At 45.3% G+C, this 25,391-nt stretch overlaps 1 protein-coding gene across 6 annotated transcripts; it reads left to right on the forward strand.

Moving 5' to 3' along the window:
• The first annotated feature begins 92 nt into the window (after positions 1–92).
• Positions 93–23,910, forward strand: FAM213A (family with sequence similarity 213, member A). Of its 6 annotated transcripts, none has more exons than XM_008585056.1 (6): positions 93–344; positions 9,229–9,408; positions 11,367–11,458; positions 19,363–19,503; positions 20,522–20,686; positions 23,159–23,910. In XM_008585056.1, the coding sequence occupies exons 2-6, from the start codon at positions 9,231–9,233 to the stop codon at positions 23,279–23,281; spliced, it is 699 nt and encodes a 232-aa protein (XP_008583278.1). In that variant the 5' UTR covers positions 93–344; positions 9,229–9,230; the 3' UTR covers positions 23,282–23,910. The 6 variants fall into 6 exon arrangements, with proteins under 6 accessions (XP_008583278.1, XP_008583284.1, XP_008583282.1 ...); XM_008585062.1 differs by having other exon boundaries at positions 95–344; positions 9,246–9,408; XM_008585060.1 differs by lacking the exon at positions 93–344 and adding an exon at positions 5,609–5,626 and having other exon boundaries at positions 9,246–9,408.
• The last annotated feature ends 1,481 nt before the right edge of the window (positions 23,911–25,391 follow it).

The raw sequence follows: 25,391 nt of genomic DNA on the forward strand, positions 1-25,391 counted from the left end.
GGGCGGGAGGGAAGCTCCGCGGTTGGTTGCGCACGCAGGGCTCTGCGAGGCGCGTGACGTCCGAGCAGGCGGGGTCCTCCGCGGCGCAGGTGAGGAGACTGAGGCAGGGCCGGCGGCAGTGCGCGGCAGACTGGACGCCGGGTTGTGAGCCCGCCCGGCGCCGCCGCTGCGTCCGCCGCAGCGCACCGCAGTCGGGCTCAGAAGACCCAGGCCGGGACTGAGCGTTGATGTGACGGGCGAAGAGCCCCCTTCTTCCTGGCCCCCCGACCTGCCTGAGTAGTTGGGACAAAGAACCGAGAAAAAGGCGGGCTGAGCCCCGGGGGTGGCGAGCGGACCAGCCCGAGGTGAGAGCCTAAAGGACGTGGCCGTCCTCGACTGTGATCGCAGGGTCTGTGTTTAATGAGGCACCTGTGTCCCCTCTTCCCCCAAAGGCTACAGACTCCTGGCTTAAAATTGGGAAGAGCCCATGTGTGAATTTCGTGTCCTGAGGTCTGGCAATGAAAAGGTTTAGAATAAGGCACCAATCGAACCATAGACCCACGGCGTTGTCGCAGGGTCAGGAAGGCGAAGGAGATGGTGGACATGGTTAGAGGCAAGGGAAGGGAAGTTAAGGCACAGCCTGGCACGGACTGTGGGGAGGGAGCACCGCTGGGGAGTCTAGAAGCTGGGCTGGGGTTCCAGTCCAGCTGATTCTGTGCCTCTTTTCCTTACCACCCAATGCTGTTTCCGCAGCCCGATTACCTAGACCTCAACTTAGTTTTTGATTTTAATGTATTTTCTTTTGAGCCTGGCGGATGATTTTTAAAAAGAAAATAATTACTTAGGATTTATTTTGAAAAGCATTGTCATGGAGCCATCTTAGATAGTCTTGGATGCTCCTGCTTTGGCCCAGCCCTGGAGACTGAGAATTGGGATTCTGGCTGCAAACCCTGACTCCTTAGAAGATACTCATTCATCAGAAAACGCTCCATTCTCTGCACAAATAACGTTTTGGGGTAATCACTGAATAATCTAGGAATGAGTAAAAGTTATATTTATGGCACTCCTTGTCAGATGGCTTACAAAGCACCTCTTACACATTTAATCCTTTGATTCTTACAGCTGTGTAGAAGGTAATACAGGAATCATTCCCCTTTTACAGATGCAAAGCAGTGCCATGTCCACGTTCATACAACTTGTAGGAATTAGAGTTAGATCTTAGTTATTCTTGGTCTGGCCTTTCCCATGTTCCCTTCCTTTGTAAGGGCATACCATTTAGTTGAGACCTTATGCATTGCTCCTGAAGGGGTACAAAAGACATCTCTGATGACTGTCTCATCAGCTTGTGTCATATAAAGGGTGTTCCCAGAAAGCTCAGTTAGAACTGGAATTCTAGGGCTCCAAGCCCTAGGCTTTGTTAGTATCTCAGAAATAAAAGCAGCTCTCCTGCCAGCTGGACACTTGGTTCTTTGTGAAATGTTGAGCAGAGACTCCAAGTCTCCCTCTGCTGAGGCTAGTGTGGCAAGAATTGCCCAGAGGTGTTGCAGAGGGAACCGGCCTCACCTTTGAGCTCAGTGGCCTCTGGCACAGGGAGATTTCAACTGGGCAGTGCTCTTTGCCTTCTCTGGCGCTGCCAGTGCAGAAGCAGTGTTGGGCTGCTACGGGAGTAGCATGGAGTGTGTGTAGTGGAGTTGGCAGACAGGCCAGAGGGGATGAGACAAGCCAGGGTTTCCCCACTCTGGCGCTGCCAGTGCAGAAGCAGTGTTGGGCTGCTACGGGAGTAGCATGGAGTGTGTGTGGTGGAGTTGGCAGACAGGCCAGAGGGGATGAGACAAGCCAGGGTTCCCCCCTAGCATGGAGTGTGTGTAGTGGAGTTGGCAGACAGGCCAGAGGGGATGAGACAAGCCAGGGTTTCCCCAAGACCTAGGGTTTCCACCAAGAAGGTCTGCAGTGACACAGCTGGAAAAGTTGAGTGTTTTGTGTCTGTCCTGCTCTCATAGGAGGATGAGTGAATCTGAGCCCTGCAAAGAGAAAGATAATGCTGTCTTACAGTTCTCTCGTGTGGTACTGTGTTTCACATTGGTCTTCTCATATATTCTTTATAACAACCCTTCAAAGTGTCCTGTTTTTAAGAAGACACTGAGGTTCAGAGGGACAAGGTGACCTCTCAAAGTGTGAGAACCCATGATTTTTGTCTTTCGGCCTATTGCCTTTTGTGGTATTGCCCTTGCCTTTCTTCTGTCCACACCTGTATAACTTGATAGAGCAGGTGTTCTGAGCCCAGACAGGAGGCTGTGCAAGTCGGGAGCAGGATGGCTAGATCTTTTGGAGGCCTCTGCAGCTTCAGGACCACTTAGAGGAAAAGACCTCTCTCAGCCCCAACATTCCTCACCCTCAGCAGCGTCTCAAAATTTCCCAGTTGCTGATTGTGTCCTCTTGTTCTGCTTTCAGCATCTGTTCAGAACTTTGAGTCTGGCATCTGAGAGGAGGGCTGGGCCAGAGCCAGGCAGACAGTCAGTGCAAGAAGTAGAGTTGAGAGTTGGAAACTGAGGCAAGTAGGTGAGAGCTGGTTGCAAGTGGCTAGTTCCGTGGTACTTAAAGACAAGAGTGGGTGGCAGGGCATCTGCTGTTGCTCATGGGGCCCTGGGTGCCCATATCATCAGAATGTTAACGGGTGTTTTCAGGTTGTCTCTTTATCATCCAGAATTGACAGGGCCTTGTTACTATGGGGAGGAGAGGTGCAGAATGGCTTCTCAGCTGAGAATGGGCAATGTGACCCTTAAAAAAACATTTGACTTTGGTTTCTAAGCTGCTTGCCAAGGATTGGGCTTGGGAAAAGCTGGTGTTCTCTGGATTTGCCAGGCCCTTGTGTGTTACTCCCATCTAGGCACCAGATTTCCCAGGCCCTGTTCAGGAGCAGTCTTACTCTCAGCTAGGTTGAGGCCAAAAAGCAGGCTTGAGGACCTGCAGGACAGCCCTTCCTGTGCTCTGATCTTCACACTGTTCCTTAAAGGCCACCGGCCTGTAGCTGGCTGCCTGGGACCTGGGGTATCCTATGCAGGATAAACAGTCATGGACTGGAATTGGGAGACTCAGAGCTGAGTTCCAGCATAGCCACTGACAACCTGCCCTGCCCATGCGAACTTGGACTAGCCAGCCCCTTATCTGAGCCTTAGTTTCCTTATTTATTCCGCAAAGGAAGAGCTGAACTAGAGCTCTTAGGGAAGGAGAGGGAACAGAGGAGAGCAGAGAAGGAACATGAAACATTCTTTCCAGCCTTGTTCACTGGGGGCCCGAGGCAAAGAGGCCCATGTGCACTCCTAGTTTCCTTTGTCTCCTTCAGCACCCCTTTCTTACTTCTCCCCTGCCTCTGCCTCAGGCCAGCTCATTCTGAGGAGGGAGGATTCCCTGGGCAGGGCTGGGCTGGGCAGGTGTACCCTTGATGTTTAGAATACATGCTGTCTCTACTTGTTTCAGGCATTAATTAAGCCACCCAGTGCTGATACTGTGTTTTATTATGACTTTATCAGTTCTTGCCAAAAGGCAGTTCCTTGAACAAGCAGGAGTCAGGCCTGGGGAAGGAGGAAGTGAGAATGTGCGCACCCAGCAGGAGAGCAGTGTTGGCAGGCGCGCAAGTGGCTTTCTGGACATCAGATCCCTGTAGTTGCAGTCACATGGTGCTTTAGGGTCTTTGGATGTCAGAGCTGAGACGACCTCATAGAATTTCTAGTTTCTTCCTCTGTCTACACCGATGAGGAGACCCAGGCCCAGTGTGTCTTCATAGCGTATGTCAGATGGCCCTGCCAGTGGGCAGTGGAGCTAGGACCCAACCTAAGGTCACCTAAGCCCCAAGCTTCAGTGTTGTCTTTAACATCAAGCCAGCCCTGTCTAAAATTACCTTTTGTACTGAGCTGAGATTGGGTAGCTGTAAGTTAGTTCCAACTCTGCGTCACTGTGGAGTTTAAAGAGTAAAATTTGGATCACTTCATTAGACATGTAATGCATACTAATTACCAGGGGATGTTAAGTGTTGGGGATGCAGGAATGAATAAGACAACAGCCCCTGTCCTCAGATTGTGCCACTATATAGTGGACACAGACAAGTAAAAGTTCATTTGTGCAGTGTGCAGAGTTGTGTGTGTGTGCACACCTACAGGCACACTATATTATCAAAGGTGAGGGAGGACTCAGTTGTTGAGAGTTTCAGGAAAGGCCTTGGAGAGAAAGTGTTATTTGTGCTGGGCCTTATAAATAAGGCCTTATAAATAAGTAGGCATTTACCTAGTTGGCGTGGGTAGGGAGGGCATTCTGGGGAAAGGAAACATGAGCACCAGTGCAGCCTTGCACATGGAGTGGTCTGGTGAGGGTGCTGTAGTGGCAGGGGAAAAGGCCAGAACGGAGGGCTGAAACTAAGCTGTGGAGGACCCTGTGCTAAGGAGTTCATTGTTAGTGAGAGTCTGAAAGCAAGGCAAGGATGTGGGCAGGTTGGGATGTGTTAGGATCACTCTGGCTGCAACACGGAGACAACTGTAGAGCACCAGACTAGAGCCAAACCAAGCTTGGTTCTGTGGTTTTACAGTATGCTAGGCACAAGATAGTAGGGGCCTGGACTTGGACAGTAGCAGTGAGGTTGAGAAGAGGATGAGTAGCAGACATGTTTCATAAGATGGACAGAACTTCCTGACTGATTAGGTGTGGGCAACGAGGGCAAAAAGGGTTAAATGGGACTCCAGTTTCTGGCCTGAGCAGTTGGCTGGATGCTTGTGTCATTCACTTAGCTAGAGAACTCTGGAAAAGAAATTTAGAGGTCAGTTTTGGACATGGTGCAACAGGGATGAACACCTACAAAACTCCCATGTGGAAACGTTAAGTCAGGAACAGCTTTAGGGACTTGGAGGTCAATACCAATGTGGTGGACGAAGTATAAGAAGTAGGTGAGGTCCCCCAGGAAGGGAGTGTGGGTTGAGAAAAGCCGCTTAAGTAGCAGAAAAAGAAGGGGAAGCAAAGAGAGGTAAAGAATAGACGGGAGGTGAGGGTACCACCTGGGCATGGGGTGAGGAACAGGCAAGGGAGCAGGCTGCACAAGGAGCTGTGGAGAAAGGGACATCTTCCTTTCATTTCTGTGAGTGTGACATGTGGGCTGTGTTAAGGGCTTCGCTTCATTTGTCTGCACCGGATAGCAGAGAGGGAGTCTGTTGGCACTGGGGAAATGTTATAGTCTGCACGGCTGCGAATGACTCAAAACTTTGCTCAGCTTTTTGAAGGACTAAGGGGCTTCTGTGAGTGTGACATGTGGGCTGTGTTAAGGGCTTCGCTTCATTTGTCTGCACCGGATAGCAAAGAGGGAGTCTGTTGGCACTGGGGAAATGTTATAGTCTGCACGGCTGCGAATGACTCAAAACTTTGCTCAACTTTTTGAAGGACTAAGGGGCTATGGCCCCTCTCCATTTGATGTTTTCTGGAGATTGACTGTTGGCAGCTGAACGAGCCCCAGGGTTTGTGGGTGGCCTGGTCCTGCCTCTGGAGTGACTGAGCTTAGGGGCGTAGGCGGGACTCTGGAGCCCCACCTCCCGCCCTCCCCACCGCCTGCTCACACGCCGTGGTCGGCCTCTTGTCAGCAGAAGCAGGGCTGTGGATGCTGTGGATGGTGAGTGTCCTGTTCCCAGGTTTGAACTGCCTGAGGCTGGCGATAAGGGGCCTTGTGTTAGGGAAGAGACAGGGTCTCAAAGCTGGGAAAAGGGGCCGGCCAGGTGGCGCACTGCTACAGTGCGCCGCTTGGGAAGCGTGGCGGCTCTCCCGCCGAGGGTTGGGATCCCACATTAGGACCGGCCTCTCACTGGCTGAGCAAGGTGCGGGGGCAACACCGAGGGTTGCAATCCCGTTGCCGGCCCCGGTCCGGTACGGGCGCAACACTGAGGGTTGCGATCCGTTGCCGGTCACGAAAAAAAGACAAAAAGGAAAAAAAAAAAAAAAAGCTGGGAACAGATGGGCAAGGTCATGGTGGGGGGTTCAGATGAGGAACCAAGAATGCTTGGATCCCAAAGTGAGCTGTTTTTGTTAGACTCATAGAATGTCAGTGGGGAGGTTTACACACGCCGTGGTCGGCCTCTTGTCAGCAGAAGCAGGGCTGTGGATGCTGTGGATGGTGAGTGTCCTGTTCCCAGGTTTGAACTGCCTGAGGCTGGCGATAAGGGGCCTTGTGTTAGGGAAGAGACAGGGTCTCAAAGCTGGGAACAGATGGGCAAGGTCATGGGTGGGGGGTTCAGATGAGGAACCAAGAATGCTTGGATCCCAAAGTGAGCTGTTTTTGTTAGACTCATAGAATGTCAGTGGGGAGGTTTTAGAGTTGAGTCTGCGATTAGGTGGGCTAAGGTCTGGCTGGGCAACAAACACTCAGGCCTATCCCCAGTGATCTAAGCACACAGAATCAGGCAAGTACTTAGGGAGGAAACGACCAGGATAAGTCAGATCTTAGCATGGCCTGAGCTCAGGCCAAATGGGAGGATAATATTATAAGTGGTTGTCAGGAGAAGGAAGGCTGGGTAGGGTACCTGCTGCTGTTACAGGGTGGGCTGCTTCCAGGATTTCCCACCCAGGGGCACAGGCTTTCCAGCTGGAGGAGGCCTTAGTGAGGCACCCCTGACAAACTGTGGACAAGGCTGAATTCTGACAAGACCCCCCTGGAACTCTGTTTCAATTGCAGAGTCCCCTACCCTATGCAGACATCTTTTGCCCGGCCCCCTCTGAAGCAGACACCGCAGCACCTTGCTCTTTCTGGCATAAGGCCTACACTCTGTGTGTCTACTCCCACTCATTCAGCGGTTCTGTTCAAAGGAGAAAAAATGTCACATTATATGCTCGGTGGTAGGCTTCAGAGGATATTTGCTTTTTTATTACTAGAATCTAGTAATGTGTAACTTTGCCACATAAAAGAATTGGAAGCAGGCCTGTGGACAGTTATTTCCTGCTTGGTCCAAGATCTTCTATCGTCCATAAGTCTTCATCACTGAATTTTACTAAATTCATTTCAACACATGTTTGTAGTGAGCCCACTGTGTACCAAACATGCACTGTGCTGGGCGTAGAGTTAAAGGAGAAAAATCAGACAGGTTTGGATCAGTGTGTCAGGCACATCAGAAGGATGGATCACGGGTGTGGTTTGGGCACATGACTAAGGAGGGGGTGAATAAACATCTTTTGCTGGTGGGACTGGGTGATGGGCAGAACAGCTAGGAAAGCTTCTTAAGGAGGCATCTGAGTCTTGAAAAATAAAGCAAGGTAGGACATTCCAGGCGAGGTGTTTGTCACTGTGACTGTCGCTACCCTCCCACACTAGCTTGGGGGAGCAGAAGCTGGGGCTGATGGGGACCCAGCTCTCCAAGGCCAGCCTGCCCTCGTGGTGGTACTTTGTATTGTGGCTTATGGCCAACCCAAGCACAAAGGCCTGAATTCTTTGCTTTAAGGCAGTGCTTCTCAGACTCTTATGGGCTTATGAGTGGCCTGCCACTCTGACTAAATGCGCTTTATGATTCCCTAGTTCTGAGGTGGGGCGTGAGACTGCATTTCTAGATGATGCCAGTGCTACCAGTCTACTGACCACATTTTTAGTAGTGAGGTTTTAAGAAACTTCTCTTTCAGCTTGAGTCCCTCCCATCACAGATACCATAGCAGCACTCCTTCCCCCAATACACACATACAGCAACGACCTCTTCTTTTTTCCTTTTCCCACGTACATAGATGCCAAATTCGTCTTTCTTAAACGCCTTTCCATTTGGTCTCCCTCTTGCCTAGAAGTTCCCTTTTATTTCTTAATTCACATCTGAACTTCTCTGGCTGGTTTCAGAGCTAGTCTGGGCTATCCTTCCCTTCGCCAAGCTGTCACCCCTGTCATTCCCACCCCCACTTCACTGCAGTGCAACCCTCACAACCCCCGCCCTCCCTTGGCAGTGACATGTGGATTTCCAGGCCTTTGCTTGATCCTTTGGGGAAATCTATTCCCGTCCAAGTTCTACAGGGGAGAGTTGAGTCTGCGATTAGGTGGGCTAAGGTCTGGCTGGGCAACAAACACTCAGGCCTATCCCCAGTGATCTAAGCACACAGAATCAGGCAAGTACTTAGGGAGGAAACGACCAGGATAAGTCAGATCTTAGCATGGCCTGAGCTCAGGCCAAATGGGAGGATAATATTATAAGTGGTTGTCAGGAGAAGGAAGGCTGGGTAGGGTACCTGCTGCTGTTACAGGGTGGGCTGCTTCCAGGATTTCCCACCCAGGGGCACAGGCTTTCCAGCTGGAGGAGGCCTTAGTGAGGCACCCCTGACAAACTGTGGACAAGGCTGAATTCTGACAAGACTCCCCTGGAACTCTGTTTCAATTGCAGAGTCCCCTACCCTATGCAGACATCTTTTGCCCGGCCCCCTCTGAAGCAGACACCGCAGCATCTTGCTCTTTCTGGCATAAGGCCTACACTCTGTGTGTCTACTCCCACTCATTCAGCGGTTCTGTTCAAAGGAGAAAAAATGTCACATTATATGCTCGGTGGTAGGCTTCAGAGGATATTTGCTTTTTTATTGACTCTGACTTTATGTATTGCCTCTTTTTGTTTTGCTCTTTGTTTGTTTTGTTTATACCATGAGCCTATTTTGTTTCTGTAATGATAAAAAATAAAGCTATTCTCAGTTGGGAAAATTTTACTGAGATTGACTGCCTAGCATGAGTGAGCCCCTGCTGGGTGCCAGTTGGTGGCTTGATGAATAGAATAGGTCCCTGTTTCTGGGGGATTCTCAAACTAAAGAGGAAGAAAGACAGGGTAACAAAGCAGTGTGATCTGTGTTCTAAGTATCCTCTCATCACAGAAGAGAAAGGTGCCCCTACCCAGGGAGGCAGTAGTTGAGCTGCTTGGATTGTAAAGGAGAATCAGGCAATGATGAGGACGGAGATCAGGAAGTAATGTGCCGCCAGGGGACACAGCATGGCAGAGCACCACAACCTGGGGCATGAGGAGAGAGAACAGCCAGAGAAGCACCTGAGAAGTCTGTCATCACTCATGACTCACTGGTGAGCTCCTTCGGGCAGGAGCCTCCACGTATATGTGTAGCAGCAGGTGCTTAGTAGCTCTTGCCCAGGCTCTGACGCAGCTGCTTCCCCTCCCCTGGCCTCCTGGCCGGCTGCCCTGCCAGAGCCTTGCACGGGAGATCAGATTCCAGCTATTCTGTGGGAGCAGTAACCTCTTCCTTCCTCTCAATCTCCAGAAATGTCTTTCCTCCAGGACCCAGGTTTCTTCACCATGGGGATGTGGTCCATTGGTGCGGGAGCCCTGGGGGCTGCTGCCTTGGCACTGCTCCTGGCCAACACAGACGTGTTTCTGTCCAAGCCCCAGAAGGCAGCACTGGCGTATCTGGAGGATATAGACCTGAAAACACTGGAGAAAGGTAAGCAGTGACCCCACCAGTCTCAGTACTTTTCGGAGGCACTGAGACGCAGGCTTTTTGGTTTTTTTTTTTTCGCTCAACTGGGTAAGCAGTGACCCCACCAGTCTCAGTACTTTTCGGAGGCACTGAGACGCAGGCTTTTTGTTTTTTTTTTTTCGCTCAACTTTTTTTTTATTGTAAAGGCAATATAACATTAGGAAAAATGTAATAGCACTTCTTAAATTACCAATAATTTCATTACCCTAACGCAACAATCATTTTTATTTTAGCATATTTCTTTCCATGTGCACATATTATTATATAGTTGTAATCTTGGTGTCAGTTGTATTTTACATTTTAACTTTTACTTATCAAAAGCATCTTTCACTCTCTATTGTTTCTCTGACTATAATGATAAATTGCTCCGTAATATTTAGTATTATTGTACCATCATTTACTAAACCAGCCCTTCCAGAGTGTGTTTCGAAGAATTCCAGGCTTGTGGGATCTTCACCAAAAAAATATTTCCTGAGTCAAATAAGTATGAGGGACACTGTTTATCCAATTTCATGTTCCTGATGCCCAGCCCAGTCTTGGGCTTATTAAAATGACATGTCTGGATTGCTACTGATTTGACCATGTTCAGCCTCTACCTGTGATGAAGCTACAGCATATGGGAAGCTCTTCAAGGTCACACTTTAGAACAGACCTGCTTGTCTACCTCTTCTTGGGGACCCACTTAGAGTACATCATGGAAAGTTGAGAGCCACACACTCAATCATGGTAGCTCTGCCACTTGGCTATGTGTTCTCAGTGTTAGCGTTGTAGCTTAGTAAGATTTCTACTGATAGGGTGGCAGGAGCGTTCGAATGGTGAAAGTTGGGGCTCACTGACTGTGTGTTATCCAGATTAGCCTCCCAGATGGAAGCCATCATCTGTTCAGTAAGTGAAGAAGCTTGTCAAAGGAAGGCAGGAGATGTGACTACAGATTCATGGTAGGCCAGTTTAGTAAGGGACTAAGAAGTCCTGCAGAGAGAGACCTGTTAAGCTTTGTTCAACCCAGGGTTTCCCAGCCTCATTCGATTACAGACTCCCCCCTCCCCCTTTTTTTAATTTTTAAATTTTTTTCACATAACGTCCTGCAGGAACATGAATCCCTCTGGGAAATACTAAAATAATAAGGGTTTATACTAATTGACCTTTCACTAATTCTGTATTATCAAACACTGGTGAGCACTTTTATATTCGTCTTTTAATACTCGCTGCAGCCCAAAGTGGAGCTAGATATCTAGATATCTGCATTTGACAAATGAGGAAGCAGAGGTCCAAAGAGGAAAAATTGCTTGCCCAGGATCACACAGCTAGATTCAAAGTCAGTCTGACCTTAGAACCAGGCTTGAACTGCAGTTCTCTACTACTACAAAGCATTTCCTTGTTAGTAATGGTCTACCTTCTCTATTAATAATATTGCAGTTAACATTTTGGGGTTACATTTTTTTTTTACACTTCTGTTGACTTCATTCCTTTGAATATATTTTTAAGAGTGGGGGTTCTTTGATCAGAGTGGAAGACTTTTTCACTTTGGGACATGTTTCTGTCCTAAAGGATTATTACTATATGTGGTGATACCGGCAATAAAGTAAATTGCTATTTTCTAGAAATGTCCCAGTTTGGAATGTTTGAGTTTGAAAATAGATTTTTATAAGAGAGGGAAATTTGGGTTATACAATAGGATCCTTAAGCTTTATTAACTTTCCTCAAGAAGATGAATACCATCTGTCTGTTTCCTATTTGCCTTTTCCCACTTGTGAAATACCTGTCCAGGTCCTCTGCTAGGCCCAGTTTCCAACGTCAGCTTGGCTTACTGTAGTTCACAAGTTGCTTAGGAGTCGGAGCAGGGCTGATCTGAGCTGGGCTGGGCTAGGCTGAACTGGACTGAGCTGTGAGAAGATACTGAATTTCCTTTTCTTTTCCCTCAGAACCAAGGACTTTCAAAGCAAAGGAGCTATGGGAAAAGAATGGAGCTGTGATTATGGCTGTGCGGAGGCCAGGATGTTTCCTCTGTCGAGAGGTGAGTGAATTTGAGGATCTTTTCAGAGAAAAGGATCTTGGCAAGTGGGGGGCAGTGCATTTCCAACACTGGTCTGTCCTCTGTTATTTGCTCTTGGTAATTCTTTTGGCTTATGCTGTGTTTGTGTTTTTAACAACTCGCCATCTCCTACTGGGGTTAGCAGCACATCTGACTTTCCTTTGATGCTCCTAAGCCTTTCACCTAATGTTGTACCATCTGTATCCTGGACTGTCTTCCCATTTAATCGACGGCAGCAACCAGGTCCAATTTCATGCTCATGCTGCTCAGCACAGACATATGCTTATTGAAGTGAGGTGTCGTCTGGATTGCTACTGATTTGGTCATGGTCAGTCCCCATCTGTGATGAAGCTGCAGCATATGGGGAAGCTTTTCAAGGTTGTATTTTAGAACAGACCTGTCTGCCCCTTCTTGGAGACCTACCTGGAGTCCATCTTGGACAGCTGAGAGCCACACTCTTGATCACGGTAGCTCTGCCACCTTGCTGTGTGCTGTCAGCATTGGATCTGTAGTCCAGTGGGGTTCCAGTCATTCTGATAAGTTTGGGTGCATTTGGCATGAGAGCTTAGTAAAAGTTGGAGCTCACTGACTGGGTGGTCTCCAGGTTGACACCTTAAAAGGAAGCCGTCGTCATCTGTTCAGTGAGTGAGAAAGTATATCAAGGGAAGGCAGGAACTGTGAGTGTTAAAACAAAAATTGCTAGTGTCAGAGGGAACAATGCAGTTACTTGGGTCCAGCCTTGTCATTTTACGGACGGGTAAATGGAGGCCAAAGTGGTTTGGTGGCCTGTTTGTTGCCACACAGCCAGTTGGTGGCAGAAGACACATGTTACGAGATCATTGCCTTGCCTGGGAATAAACTAGGAATGGCAGTACTCCTGCTCTTGAGCCAACTTTGCTCCTAAAACAGTGGCCTTGGCCACTAAGTTGTCATCCTCATTCCTCTGGTTGCCCTCCCTGACCCTGAGGCACTTCCCTTCAGCCTTGCTGATCTCTGCCCTTCTTGTGTGGTTGTGCTGGTGAAGAGTCCACTTACATTGCGGGATGCATATGATGCCCTGTGGTGCCTTACCTTCAGGGCGCTTTTGTGCATCTTATCTCATTGGTTCTTTACCATAGCCCTTGAAAATACAGCTTATTGTTATTGTTCTCATTTTACAGAGGAGGAAACAAAGGTACAGAAGTTGTAACAAAGCCACACTGCTTGAAGAGGTGCATTAATTTTCTATTGCTGCTGTAACAGATTGCCACAAACTCTGTGGCTTTATATAACACTGTGCTCTAACCAACTGAGCTAACCAAACAGCCCTCAGTGGCTTTAAATAACACAAACAGTTCTGGAGGTCAGAATTCCAAAATGGAATCTGTTGCATTCTTTCTGGAGGTTGTAGGAGAGAATCCATTTCTTTGCCTTTTCTGGCTTGTAGAGACGACCCATATTCACTGACTTCTCTGCCTCCCTCTTTTACATTTAAGGACCCTTGTGATTATATTGGGCCCACCCAGATAACCCAGGGTAATCTCCTTATTTTCTGGTCAGTTGTTTAGCAACCTAAATTTCTTCACAGCCTCAATTCCACTTTGCCATATAAGATCACATATTCACAGGTTCCACAAATTAGGACATGGACACGTTGAGAGCTTATTATTTCTCCCACCTACCACAGAAGGTGGAGTTTAAACTCAGGGTTTTTGGTTCCAAATGTGCGATGATTCCAAACACCAACATGGAAGCCTATTGACTTGATTTCTCAAAGACAGTAAAACCCAGCAGCTCTCCCTGTTTTATTATAACCTGTTTTCCTCTGCACAGGTCTGTGTCCTGACAGAGCATTTTGTTGCTTTGCCCCCCATGGATTTGTCACCCCACTTCCCCTGGGTGATGGAGCCGCAAAGGATTACTCAAAGCCCATCTCTTCTGAGCAGTGAGAAGCACCCAAATGGTTAATCTCCCCCAGAACCCTCAAGTGAGAGGCATTCCTTCCTTGGGAAATTAACCCCGAATTAGGGTTCTCTTCCTGCATTTATTCTCCAGCACCGGAAGTAACAGGAAGAGACATAGTTTCAACAAGTTTAACAACAGAAGCTGCTAACATTCAGTAAAAACAAGTCAGATGACGTTCTCTTAGACAATTAAGTGATCCACCAAGAAAAGCTTGATGTAGCAAACGTTCCTTCTCCCTCCAGCAGCTTCTCAGTAACTTTACATATCAATCAGTAACTAGTCTGTCTTTGAGCCAGCAGCCTCACTGTGTTACAGTTCATTATTTTACACCAGAGACTTTATAGCCTCAGGAAAATTTCCTGTCCTTTGCAAGGTCAATATTTGAAACTGCAAGGCTTTGGAAAACCAGGCCCTGTGAAGTACATTTGCTTAATGAATCCTCTACATCTTCCCCCATTTTATTTATTTAAAAGAAAAAGCAAAAGCTATAGATCAGGTTGGCACAGTTAAGACAAAAGCATTTAAAGCAAAGTTGGTATCATTTAGCATGGCAAGTCCTTTTAATTTACTTCAAGTGAGAACTGATGGTGTCATCATCTCTCAGGGTAGCTGCAGAGGCATCATTCCAAGTGCTTTGCGTTGGGTATAATTACCAACTGTTGAAACTCTGGAAAGGGATTCTGCTCCCTATAATAGTTGATTCTGAGTCCAGAGAGTTTGTTAATGTTAAACTGTCCAGGACATTACTGCTTTCAGAGTGTCTAGCCTTTTGTAAAATTTTTGATCAATTACAAGTCTTTCGTTTAAGAACAGGATGTCTCATCCAAGTTACAAACACCCTCTTTAAGTCCAGGAAAGTTTAGAGAACTGCTTTTGTAGAGAAGACGTTATTTCCCCCTTTATGATCAAGGCATTCCTCATAAAAGCATTGATGATCAATATCTTGATTGAAAAGGTCTTACTTTTCTTTGTATAAATCCCACGCTGCTGGGAAGGCTCATCCCCAGGTGGTGATCTGTCCCACATAGGTTGGGGGGAAGATGAACAGCAAGATGAAGCAGCAGTTAGGCCAAATTAAGGCAACATGAAAGAGGTCAGCACTTAGAAGTGAGACATGCTATCTTATATCCAAAGTTCTAAATTATATCCTGTTATAAGGAGAGCGAGTTAATTTTCATTGAATTTATAAAAATAGCCATATTGCCATAATAATCATAAGGATACTTAAAGTTATTAAATTTGGGGGGGATTAAATAGGGAGAAAACAAATACTTTTATCTCTGTTTTAAATGATATTTTACCAAACTGTTGTTAGTTATAGATAGCTTAAGAGAGAGAGAGAGTTTTTTTTAATTTGGAAAACAAAACATTGAGAGAACCAGCAGTGTTGTAAAATAAGGAAATTGTAAAAACCCGTAATTCTTTTTAATTAGTTCACTAATTAACTTTTGTTGTTTTGACATTTGTGAACAATTTCACAAACCCATCAGTTTCTTCATTAGAATTTTGGAACTTTAGGTTAAAGCTATGAACTCAACGTTTATCAGGAAACTGTACCTATCAGAGTTTTTTCATGAAATATTTGAAGACATAACATTTTAAAATTATAATTGAACGAAGATTATGACTGGTAGCATTTACATCAAGACATAGATATTTAAGAACCTTACAAGATTTTGGAACACATATCCATAACACCTTCAGTACTGACAGTGCTTTCCCATATAGTCTAATTTATTTAATAAGCCAATTAGATGTGATACATTTTTAATATATCCTTTGAGAAACTCCAGGGCCCTTGGAAATCGTCTTTAGTTTTGGAAAGCTTTGTCAAGTAACAAAAGGCTTAAAATACTTAGCTGAATAAAATCACAAATTATTACAAAAAGTAAAACCAAAGTGACAGAGGGTTTCAAAGGCAGAGAGCGCAAGAAATTATCATGAAATAAGTTTCTTAAACCAGTTATCTAAGGGACAAAGAAAGCCTTTTACAATTTTGTATTAAGAGTAGTCAAATGAAAAGACCTCTAGTAATCCTGTTTGATTAGTAAACCCAGGCAATGATGTGTGCTGATAAGAACCATTTTTATACATTCAGGTTAGTAAATATGCGTCCATTTATCAGAGCAAATTATACAAAGTGCAATTTGAGTTTTAGCTATATTTACCAAATACATATTTACGGTTTCCAAGCCAAAAACTTGGTGTATTAAATCTATACCCTTATCAGTTAATGCTAACTAGGGCCTGTGCGATATTTGGCATAGGTTTCCTTTCACTAGCAATTTTAGGTCCCAGGTTTTCATGTGGCATTTGGAGCCATGTGGAGCTTAAGACAGAAGGCAGTATATACATAAAAGATATTGTTTCTCTCAGCATGGCCAGGAGGCAGAGCTGAGATAACAAGGAGACATTGACCTAGAGACAAATTGAGGCAGAGCTGAGATAACAAGGAGACATTGACCTAGAGACAAACTTAGGTAAAAGGTTTAAATCAAATTTTGAAAATATATTTATCAAAACTTTAGAGGATTTAAGCCACATGAACTTGAAAAGTATACTTATTTATTTAATGAGAATGCATTAATTATAAGCCAATTTGGTACCTTGCACATAAAATGATTACACATATAGACATGAACATATAGACATACAGGTTACACATGCATATATGCAGACATAAACAACAAGAGCAAACAAGAATCTTATAGGTTTTGTTCAAGATGTAGAAAAAGCTCACTAGTAAAAAAGGTCAGGTTTAGATTGTGTTTTTTCAAAAAGACTTATTAGTTAGTGGGCCGGCCTGTGGCTCACTCGGTAGAGTGCGGTGCTGATAACACCCATGCATATATGCAGACATAAACAGCAAGAAGAAATAAGGATCTTATAAGTTTTGTTTCAAATGTAATAGAAAAGCTCACTAGTTAAAAGGACAGTCAGGTTTAGATTGTGTTTTTTCAAAAAGACTTATTGGTGAGGCCTCACCCTGCCTTAAAGAAAGCAAGATAACAAATTTACATTGTAAAGCAAAGTACGCAAGCCTTTTCAAGAAGATGCAGAGAAGATTTTCTTCCTTTTTAGAAAATATAGAATTCTACCATAAGATTTTGTGAAGAAACACATAGATGAGACTAGGAGAGAATTTAGAAGTCTAAGATAACCAGTTTGAGACCATCTAATTAAAGAGGTAGATCTTAGTCTAGTTTTTGTTTCTCAAATGGGTTACTGAGCTCAAGAGCTGAGCCACCAATCAGAGATGAAACCATTTGACTCTTGAGGTTTTTAGAAGAGCAGTAGACCCAAAAGGGGTCAGGTTGGCGCCATGACTGCTTTTCCTCATAAAACTCCAGAGTCTTCAGAGAAAAAGAGTAGCAAATGCAATTAAGAAAAGAACCACTGCTTTTAAGAGAGGAGAGAAGCATTGTGCAGATAAGAAAGAAAAACATGCTCAAACAATACCAACACTGTAAAATATTAATTTCCTTTACTTTAGATTGTCCAACTTAAAGTTCTCTCAGTCACTGGCAAAGATCAAGTTTTATCCTTTTTTGGTGAAATAAACATGTCTTAGTTTTTTGTTAAGGTCTTGAATAGGTCTCAGAGCGACTTGACATAGATTCCTAGTTGTTAGTTGGGAAGCCTTAACGAGACCCATTGCATAATTAAGCAGTGACCAATTTGTTCCCAAATTTTTATGTTAAGGCTCCCTTCCTTGAGGTATCAAGGACATGGTTGTTTAATATCCACTAACAGTTTTACAAGCTGCCATTCAGTTACTTACAGCCTGCTGCTTTAAGGAGACATTGGAGTTGTAATGTATGTTCAGTCTCCCCTTTTGTTAACGAATTATCTATATTTTAAAAGTATAAAGAAGGAAAAAATACCTTTGGGGTTGAAAAGACCTAACTTTGACCTGCCGCAGGTGTGCAATCACTAATCAAAAGCCACCTGTGATTCCCTTACTGGGATGCATCTCCCTTATTAGGGACTCCCTTGCTGTTATGAATTGGACGTCCTTTTCCTCTTCAATGCTTGGCAGGTCAGTCTCTGATCTGTGGAGAACTTCCTCACACGGGGCACCATTTTGTTGCTTTGCCCCCACGGATTTGTCACCCTACTTCCCCTGGGTGATGGAGCCACAAAGGATTACTCAAAGCCCATCTTTTCTAAGCAGTGAGAAGCCCCGAAGTGGTTAATCTCTCCCAGAACCCTCAAGTGAGAGGCATCCCTTCCTTGGGAAATTAACCCCAATTGGGCTTCTCTTCCTGAATTTATTCTTTAGTCCAGGAAGTTACAGGAAGAGACATACTTTCAACAGGTTTAACAACAGAAGCTGCTAACATTCAGTAAAAACAAGTCAGATGACGTTCTCTTAGGCAATTAAGTGATCCACCAACAAAAGCTTGATGTAGCAAACATTCCTTCTCCCTCCAGCAGCTTCCCAGTAACTTTACATATCAATCAGTAACCAGTCTGTCTTTGAGCCAGCAACCTCAATTGTAACTGTGTTACAATTCTTTATTTTACACCAGAGACTTTATAGCCTGAGGAAAGTTTCCTGTCCTTTGCAAGGTCAATATTTGAAACTGCAAGGCTTTGGAAAACCAGGCCCTGTGAAGTACATTTGCTTTATGAATTCTCTACAGCATTTTGTAAAAACTGTGTTTGCAAAAGGATGGCAGTCTGTTTTGAGTGGCCCATGGAGGAGGTTTGTGACTCAGTTTCTACTTCATGGCTTTATACAGTGCCATACCCAGAGTAAAGAGCCCAGGAAAAGTGAGTAAAACCTTTCATCTCACAAACAGGTGGTCTTTGGCCATATCAGACACTGTTGTCCTCTCTACTCTAGGGCAAAATTTGCCAGTCACTGAAGCTCTTGATACAGAAGCTCGGATAATCAATACTGCTTCATTCTTGTTCTAGAAAATAAATGAAATTAAATGTAGTTGCTATCATAGCAGCAGTGTGCTTGTATTAGAGGCACATGGGCTACATTTAAAAGGATTTCCTGCTGAGGCTTTAATTCTGACACCAAATGTGAAAAAGGAATTTGTTCTTAATGTCAAAGCCTTACCATGACTCCTGCAGTTTTGTTTATTCATCCAGCACACGGTTCATGAGGGTCAAGGATGTCCGTACTTCTCATCTCAGCTGTATTCTCCCCATTGCCCACCTTCAAATCTTTCCACCTTATTTAGTATTTTCTGTATATCCAGCCATGTTACAGGCACCAAGGGAGTCAAGACATGGAGGACATGGTTTCTAACTATGAGACACATTTGGGAATTTAAGTGACAACACTCAATTTAGTGGTAACATGCAGACTCAGTACAGAAAAAGTCATCAGGAAGGGAAGATGAGCTGTACACAGAGAAGTGAGGCTTCACTCCAGGCTGGACTAGCCAGGGAGACCTTTTTAGAACAGGGACATCTTTCCAGAGGGTGGGATTTGAGCTGGAGAGAGAAGGAGGGGTATTGTAAGGAGGGGAGCCTACTGAGCAAACATACGGAGGGAGCCGTTCCCGTGGCCAGAGTGGAGGGTGTCTGATGGGCCCCTGTGCTAGTTTGGTCACGTGCAGGGGAGAGGCTGGGGAATGAGAGAGGAGAACAGCATCCTGGGTGGGAGTGGAGGGAATATTTGAGTGTAGTACTTTGGTTATGGCTGCTCCCAGGGTATGGTTTGGACACCAGTACCAGAAGCCTAGCCTCTCTTCCCACCATGGAAAAGACAAGGTTGGGCTGAGGAGGGGACCCGACACCCTATACTGAGGTCTATGCCCAGCTGGGTGGGACAAGAGTATGCTGGACCCCACAGGCCTGAATTGTTTCTGGCATTTTGTTGCCTCTGTTCCTTTATGTGCAGTGGGCACATAAGGAAGAGTTAGGTTGTTGGCTGCAGAGCTACAAGAGTTCATGTCCCTGAATCTCCATGTCTTCTGCAGGAGGCTGCAGACCTGTCCTCCCTGAAACCCAAGCTGGATGAGCTGGGTGTCCCCCTCTATGCGGTCGTGAAGGAGCAGATCAGGACTGAGGTGAAAGACTTCCAGCCTTATTTCAAAGGAGAAATCTTCCTGGATGAAAAGGTACACTTGGCTGTGAGCCTTTCAGACACAGACTGGTGGGGATTGTGCTCAGCTGTGGGGAATTCAGTGGCCCAGGGCATGTCTGGCCCGGAGCTGGAGGCTGGCCTTCCCTTCAGCTTCCCTGGGCTTGTAGGGACTTTCCCAGCCCCTATGTGATCAGACGTTTAAAAGCTGTCCCATCAGTTACACATGGTCCCCTACTTATGATGGTTTGACTTAAGATTTTTCCAACTTTACAATGGTGCAAAAGCAATGTACATTCAGCAGAAACCATACTTCGAGTACCCATACAACAATTGGTTTTCACTTTCAGTTTTCAATAAATTACATGAGATATGCAACACTTTATTATAAAATAGGCTTGTGTTACATGATTTTGCTCAACTATAGGCTAATGTAAGCATTCTGAGCACATTTAAGGTAGGCTAGGCTTAGCTATGATGTTTGGCAGATTAGGTGTATTAAATGCCCTTTTGACAAAATAATGATATTTTCAACTTAGGATGGATTTATTGGGACATAACCCATCGTAAGTCAAGCAGCATCTGTAATACTTAAGCCCTTCCTAAATAGTGACCCAGGAGGGTAGGAAACAGCTGAAACTCCATCAGGTTCCTCGCACCGTGCAGGCAGGGGCCCTATTACAGACCCCCCTCCCTTAATTCATCGCAGCTGTATCTCTTTCCCCTCTACTGCCACGTCTGCAGAATGCAGCACTTTTACCAACCTGTCACATGCAAGAACTAGTAAGAAGGTAGAGTCAGCATTGAAAGCTATGAATTTGTTTCCCTAGGTTGGGTTTGCCTTGGAGTTAGAGCCAGAACTGGCAGGTTCTGTTTCCTTGGACAGTTGTGAGTGGTCCTGGGTGGGAGCTGTGTGTGTTGGGCTGGGGAGAGGCCACTCACCAGCAGGCTTTGGGTCTGTGCCTGAGAACAAATGCCCTGTTAGGAACCTTTCCTCCTTGGGGAAGGCAGGCGTACAGGCTACTCATATGGAGTCTATCTTTTTCACTTCATAGAAGAAGTTTTATGGTCCCCAAAGACGGAAGATGATGTTTATGGGATTTATCCGTCTGGGTGTGTGGTACAACTTCTTCCGGGCCTGGAATGGAGGCTTCTCTGGAAACCTGGAAGGCGAAGGCTTCATCCTTGGGGGAGTTTTTGTGGTGGGATCAGGAAAGCAGGTAAATTCTTAGTGTTTACTTGTGAGTCTGTGAGTGTCTGTCGTGGAGCTGGTTGGGAGGGGTCGACTTTTCCTATTGGGGTCTCTCAGCCTTTCTTTTAGAAATCCAGAGAACTTGAGGAAGGGAAGGGAGGGAAAGAAAAAAACAGACATAATTAGGGGAAGTGGCAAGGAGGCATAGGAGGGAGACCGTGCTTTTCCCTGTGGGGGGCTTGGTATCAGGGCTGGCTTCGGAGAGGTTCGGAGATTCCTCTGTGGACAGGCTATTGTGGGCCGAGGTTATGAGACTCCAGAGTCAGCATGGGGACCCCAAGGGAGGGTGTGGAAAGGAGAGATGAGGTCTCTGTGGGCCTCAGAGACAGGTGGGTGGGTGCCCCATGTTGACTGTGGGCAGCCTCGAGCTGTGGTTACTTGACTGCCCTGGAAGGCAGTGCCAGCAGAAGCTGGTGGGTGCAGACAGGTCACAGGAGGAGGACCTGGAGACTGGCGTCCTGACTTCTAGGCCTTTCTCTGCCAATCTTGTGTATGACATTAACAAGTGTAGAAAGTGTTTTCTTTCTATAGAAAGACAGGGTTAGTCTGCATTGTTAGATCTCACTAATGTTGATAATTGCATACTTTTCCCAATTTGGAAGAAATTAAAGCAGGAATAGAAATCCTTGGGTTTTAAGCTTTATTTCTGATCTCTTCCTTTTACGCCTTGGTAACTGTGCCCTTGCTTGTCTGTATTAGAATTTATCATAAAATAGTGTCTGATCTAACATAAACCCATTTGCTAATTTTCTGATAAATATTCCAAAATGTCTTAGTGATAATGGCTGCCAATGAGTGCCTGCCTTGTTCCAGGTGCTCATAACACACGATCTCACATCTTCCTCACAACCAGTCTGTATATTAGGTACTTTTATTTCCATCTACATGTAAGGAAATGGGCCTAGAGGTATGAAATAACTCAGCAAAAGACATAGTAAGTGGTACAACAAAATGAAACCCAGAAACTCAGGTGTATCCAGCTCCAGAGGCCCTGCCCTGCCCCTGCACATGGTCTCTCTGGAGGTGGTTCCCACCGACCACTTCCAGATGTCCTTGCACTCGGACAGGCCACTTCCCCCAGAAGGTTTCCCATCCTCTTCCCACTCTGGACTGGGGTTCCTTACCCCTTCCCGCGTCTGCCTCCCTGTGGCCTCCAGGGCAGGGCTTGGCGCAGCTGCCAGCCTTTTCTTGCCTGGTGGTGACTCATCTGGTGCTCATGGGCCCTGCTGGCGTGTTCCAGGTGTTGCTAGGTGTGTCGTTTGACTTTGTTGGTATGCCCTGGACTTCCTGGCCTTCATCCTCCCTGGTGGAAGGTCAATTGGGCTGGCCGAGCTTCAGGACTTACCTCAGTTCTTCTTGGGAATAGTTCCACTATGCCAGGTGCCACTCAGTGGGGATTTCCTTTGTAACAAATAATATTCTTTAAAGAAGTAGCTTGTGTGCCCTATAGAAAATTTGAAAACAGCAGAACAGTAGAAGGTAGGCAGAGACATCCTGTGAACTCAATCACCACCGACAACCGGTTGGAACAGAACTGAGTGGCCTTTTGTTTTGTTATATTTTAGAAAGTGGTGTCTTATTAAACTAAATGTTCTTTTTTCATTCAACAATGTCTCATGAACATTTGCCCACATCCTTGTATATTCTTCCTCATTTTTTTTAAATGTCTAAGCTATGCTTTATTGAGCAAGTAAATATAATTCCTGATATTCTCTGTAGTCACCACAGTGTGGTGGGAATTTTTATTTTTTTTAAGTCTTTATAAATAGTAACACAATATATTTACAGATTTTTTAAAATTTGAAATGAGTTCCCAGATGTAATGTGTCAAACAACTCTTTAATAAGGATTCCTTTATGCTGATATCAAACACGTTATTTTATCTTTTTTTTACCACTGTAGGGTAACTTTGGGGTATCCTCAGTCTTGGTGCATTTCTCTTCACAGTATCAGAAATGAGTAGCCTCCAGTTTCTTAGGAGGACTAAAGGAAAGATGGGGTCTGCCTTTTCAGATGGTCATTCAGCACCTGCCAAAGTCTGACCTCTGAGCTGCACTTCCATAACTACAGGCTTTTCTGTGTTAGCTTCATTCTGTTTTCATCACCTAGGATGTTCTTTTACTTGCATTTCTACCTGTAAACATCCTTGTTACCTTTTATGCTCTATCTTCTGTGAAGCCTTCCCTGATGGCCCTTGTCATAATTAATCACTCCTGACTCCTAGCTCCCAAAGTGTTGCTTATACAATCCAAATATTATGATGTGGCCTTCCTAGTCTACCTTCCCCAAAAGATTCAACTCAAAGACAGGAACCAGGCCTGATTCATATCCATGTTTTCTGCTGTCCAAGCTCAGGGCTTGGCAGACAGCTGGCGCTCAGTGTGTCTCATGAATGAACAACTCAGAATGAGAACTGACGTTTCCTCTTCTTTCCTTTTAGGGCATTCTGCTCGAGCACCGAGAAAAAGAATTTGGAGACAAAGTAAACCCACTTTCTGTTCTGGAAGCTGCTAGGAAGATCAAACCACAGACTTTGGCCTCAGAGAAAAAAATGACCATGTGAAACTGCCCAGCTCAAGGATAACCAGGGCACTCACCTGTCTTTGTAGGATGTGTTGTTTCTGCTTGTGTCTCCAAGGAGTTAGAAACCCACTTATAGCATATTCTCAGTATGGATTATTAACATATTTTAATATTGTATTCTCTTTAGTCCCAGCAAGGCAAAATAGCTTAAAAACAAGACTGACAAAAACCTAAAAATCTAGTGAGGATTATTTTAGCTAAAACCTGAAAAATACAAGGTTTAAAGTTGACCACTGCATTTCGTTACAATTGTTTATGGTATTTGACTGCTGTTATTTGAAATTATTTTTATTTTTATGTCTTCAGAAAGTTGGTGATTGACTTGAAGATTAGAGAATGTAAGATTTTTGGCTTGTATGTTTTCTATTAGTAACTTGTTATATAATGTCATTCTCAAATTGATATGTTCTGGGATGGTTGGATAAAGGCAAATTATAAAGTGAATCTCTTGTCTCAATGTCCTCCATTCTAATCTCAGAAATTGTTTTTCTAGAAGAAATGATGACCTCTGGCTCTAATAAAATTGTGCATCAGAAGTTACCTGTATACACAAGTTTTTCTGATAAAACTAATAAAAATATTTATCGTAATGAGGCTGAAAGTGAAAAATCGGTATTCTCCATTGGTATGGGATTGATGGGGGGACTCTTCTAGTTCTAGTGATCTGAGAGGTTTGAAAATGACCAGAAAAATTTAATCTCATCATTCATGTTAGTGATTTTGCTGTCTTTCCTGGGGAAATGATTTTGGTATTTCAAAGTGATATTTGCTTTCCTATTGGTCTTTTAGCATAATTTGATAAATCAGGAGGAGAAGAGACATAGAATGAAATATAACTTAGTTCATTGATTTGTTACATTTGAATTTTGTCATGTGAGTAATATGAGGCCAGCAAGAGCTGTGAGGGGAGCTGTGCCCAGGGAAGTCTGTTCAAGACACCAAATTGGCCCAGAAGTGGAAAGGTGTGGGTGGAAATTGGGAGAAGGGTATTTATCCAGGGGACCAGCCCAGCCAGGAGGAAGGGAGTCATTGTTTATCCAGGAAAGCAAGAATGGAGACTGAGGCTGGAAGTCAAGCTGGGAAGGTGGAAGAGCATCGGAATTGAGTATGCAGAATGAGAAGGGAGGAGTGGTTCAGGACCGAGGTGGCGCCTGGGTCTAACTTCAAGTGGTGGTGACTGAAAGAAAGTGAGCCGAGATGCCGGGTACCATTCAAGCTCTATTAAAGAAAGAAATCTGCCAGGCTGTACTCAAAATGGAGGACAGCCCAGGGCTGCCCTGAAAATGGTGGACAGCACCAGGTGTGGGGGTGGTAGAGCTTATATGGTATGTTGGCGCCAAGAGCTGGTGATGGAATTCCGGGGTGGGGATTGAGTTAGGTCACGGGAATGGAGAGTTCTGAGCATGCGGGGATGCCGAAAGTTTCATTTTCTTTGAAACCATGAGGCTTCTTGTAAGAGAGAATGGTGGAGGGGAGGGGAGGAGGTGGGTGGTGCCATTTTGTACTTGGGCTTATCTAAGATGGCGCTGGTTATGTTGCAGATCTATTATTCCTGCCTTTTGAGTATAAGAAGGGAAAAGGAGCGAAGGTCTCATTCTTCTGAAGCTACTTCCTGCTGGAGATGGGCGAAGAGAAGATATGAAAAAAATAAGAGATTTATGTTGGCAGGTAAAACAATTAGGTGGTGGGGTATTGGTTTCGTGTGGGGAGGCTGTATTCTTCCAGGGAAGGGTCGCTGATCCTGAGGGGATATCCTCCTCGCAGGAACAATTTGGCGACCTCTTGGTTGGTGAAAGCCTGCATACGTTCCTGCAAGAAATTAGAGAAACACCAAAAGAGGGACCAAAAAGTAGGATTAGGCACAGTTAGGGGTCCTGGTAGGGGCATAGGCCAGGGTGTCCAAGGGTTCAGTGAAATGGTTTAAGTTGTTTTGGATCAGCCCGGACTCATTTGCGTAATAACAGCATTCCTCCCCAAGGAGAGGCAGGTGCCTTCCTTCTCGGCTGTAAGGAAGCAAAGGACCTGACAGTTCTGTAAAGCGACTGTCGCGAGTGAGGTGACCTGTCGCTGGAGGGAGGAGGTGCTGTCTG

Source organism: Galeopterus variegatus, unplaced genomic scaffold (genome assembly GCF_000696425.1).
Source record: "Galeopterus variegatus unplaced genomic scaffold, G_variegatus-3.0.2 Scaffold3430, whole genome shotgun sequence".
Lineage (NCBI taxonomy): Eukaryota > Metazoa > Chordata > Mammalia > Dermoptera > Cynocephalidae > Galeopterus > Galeopterus variegatus.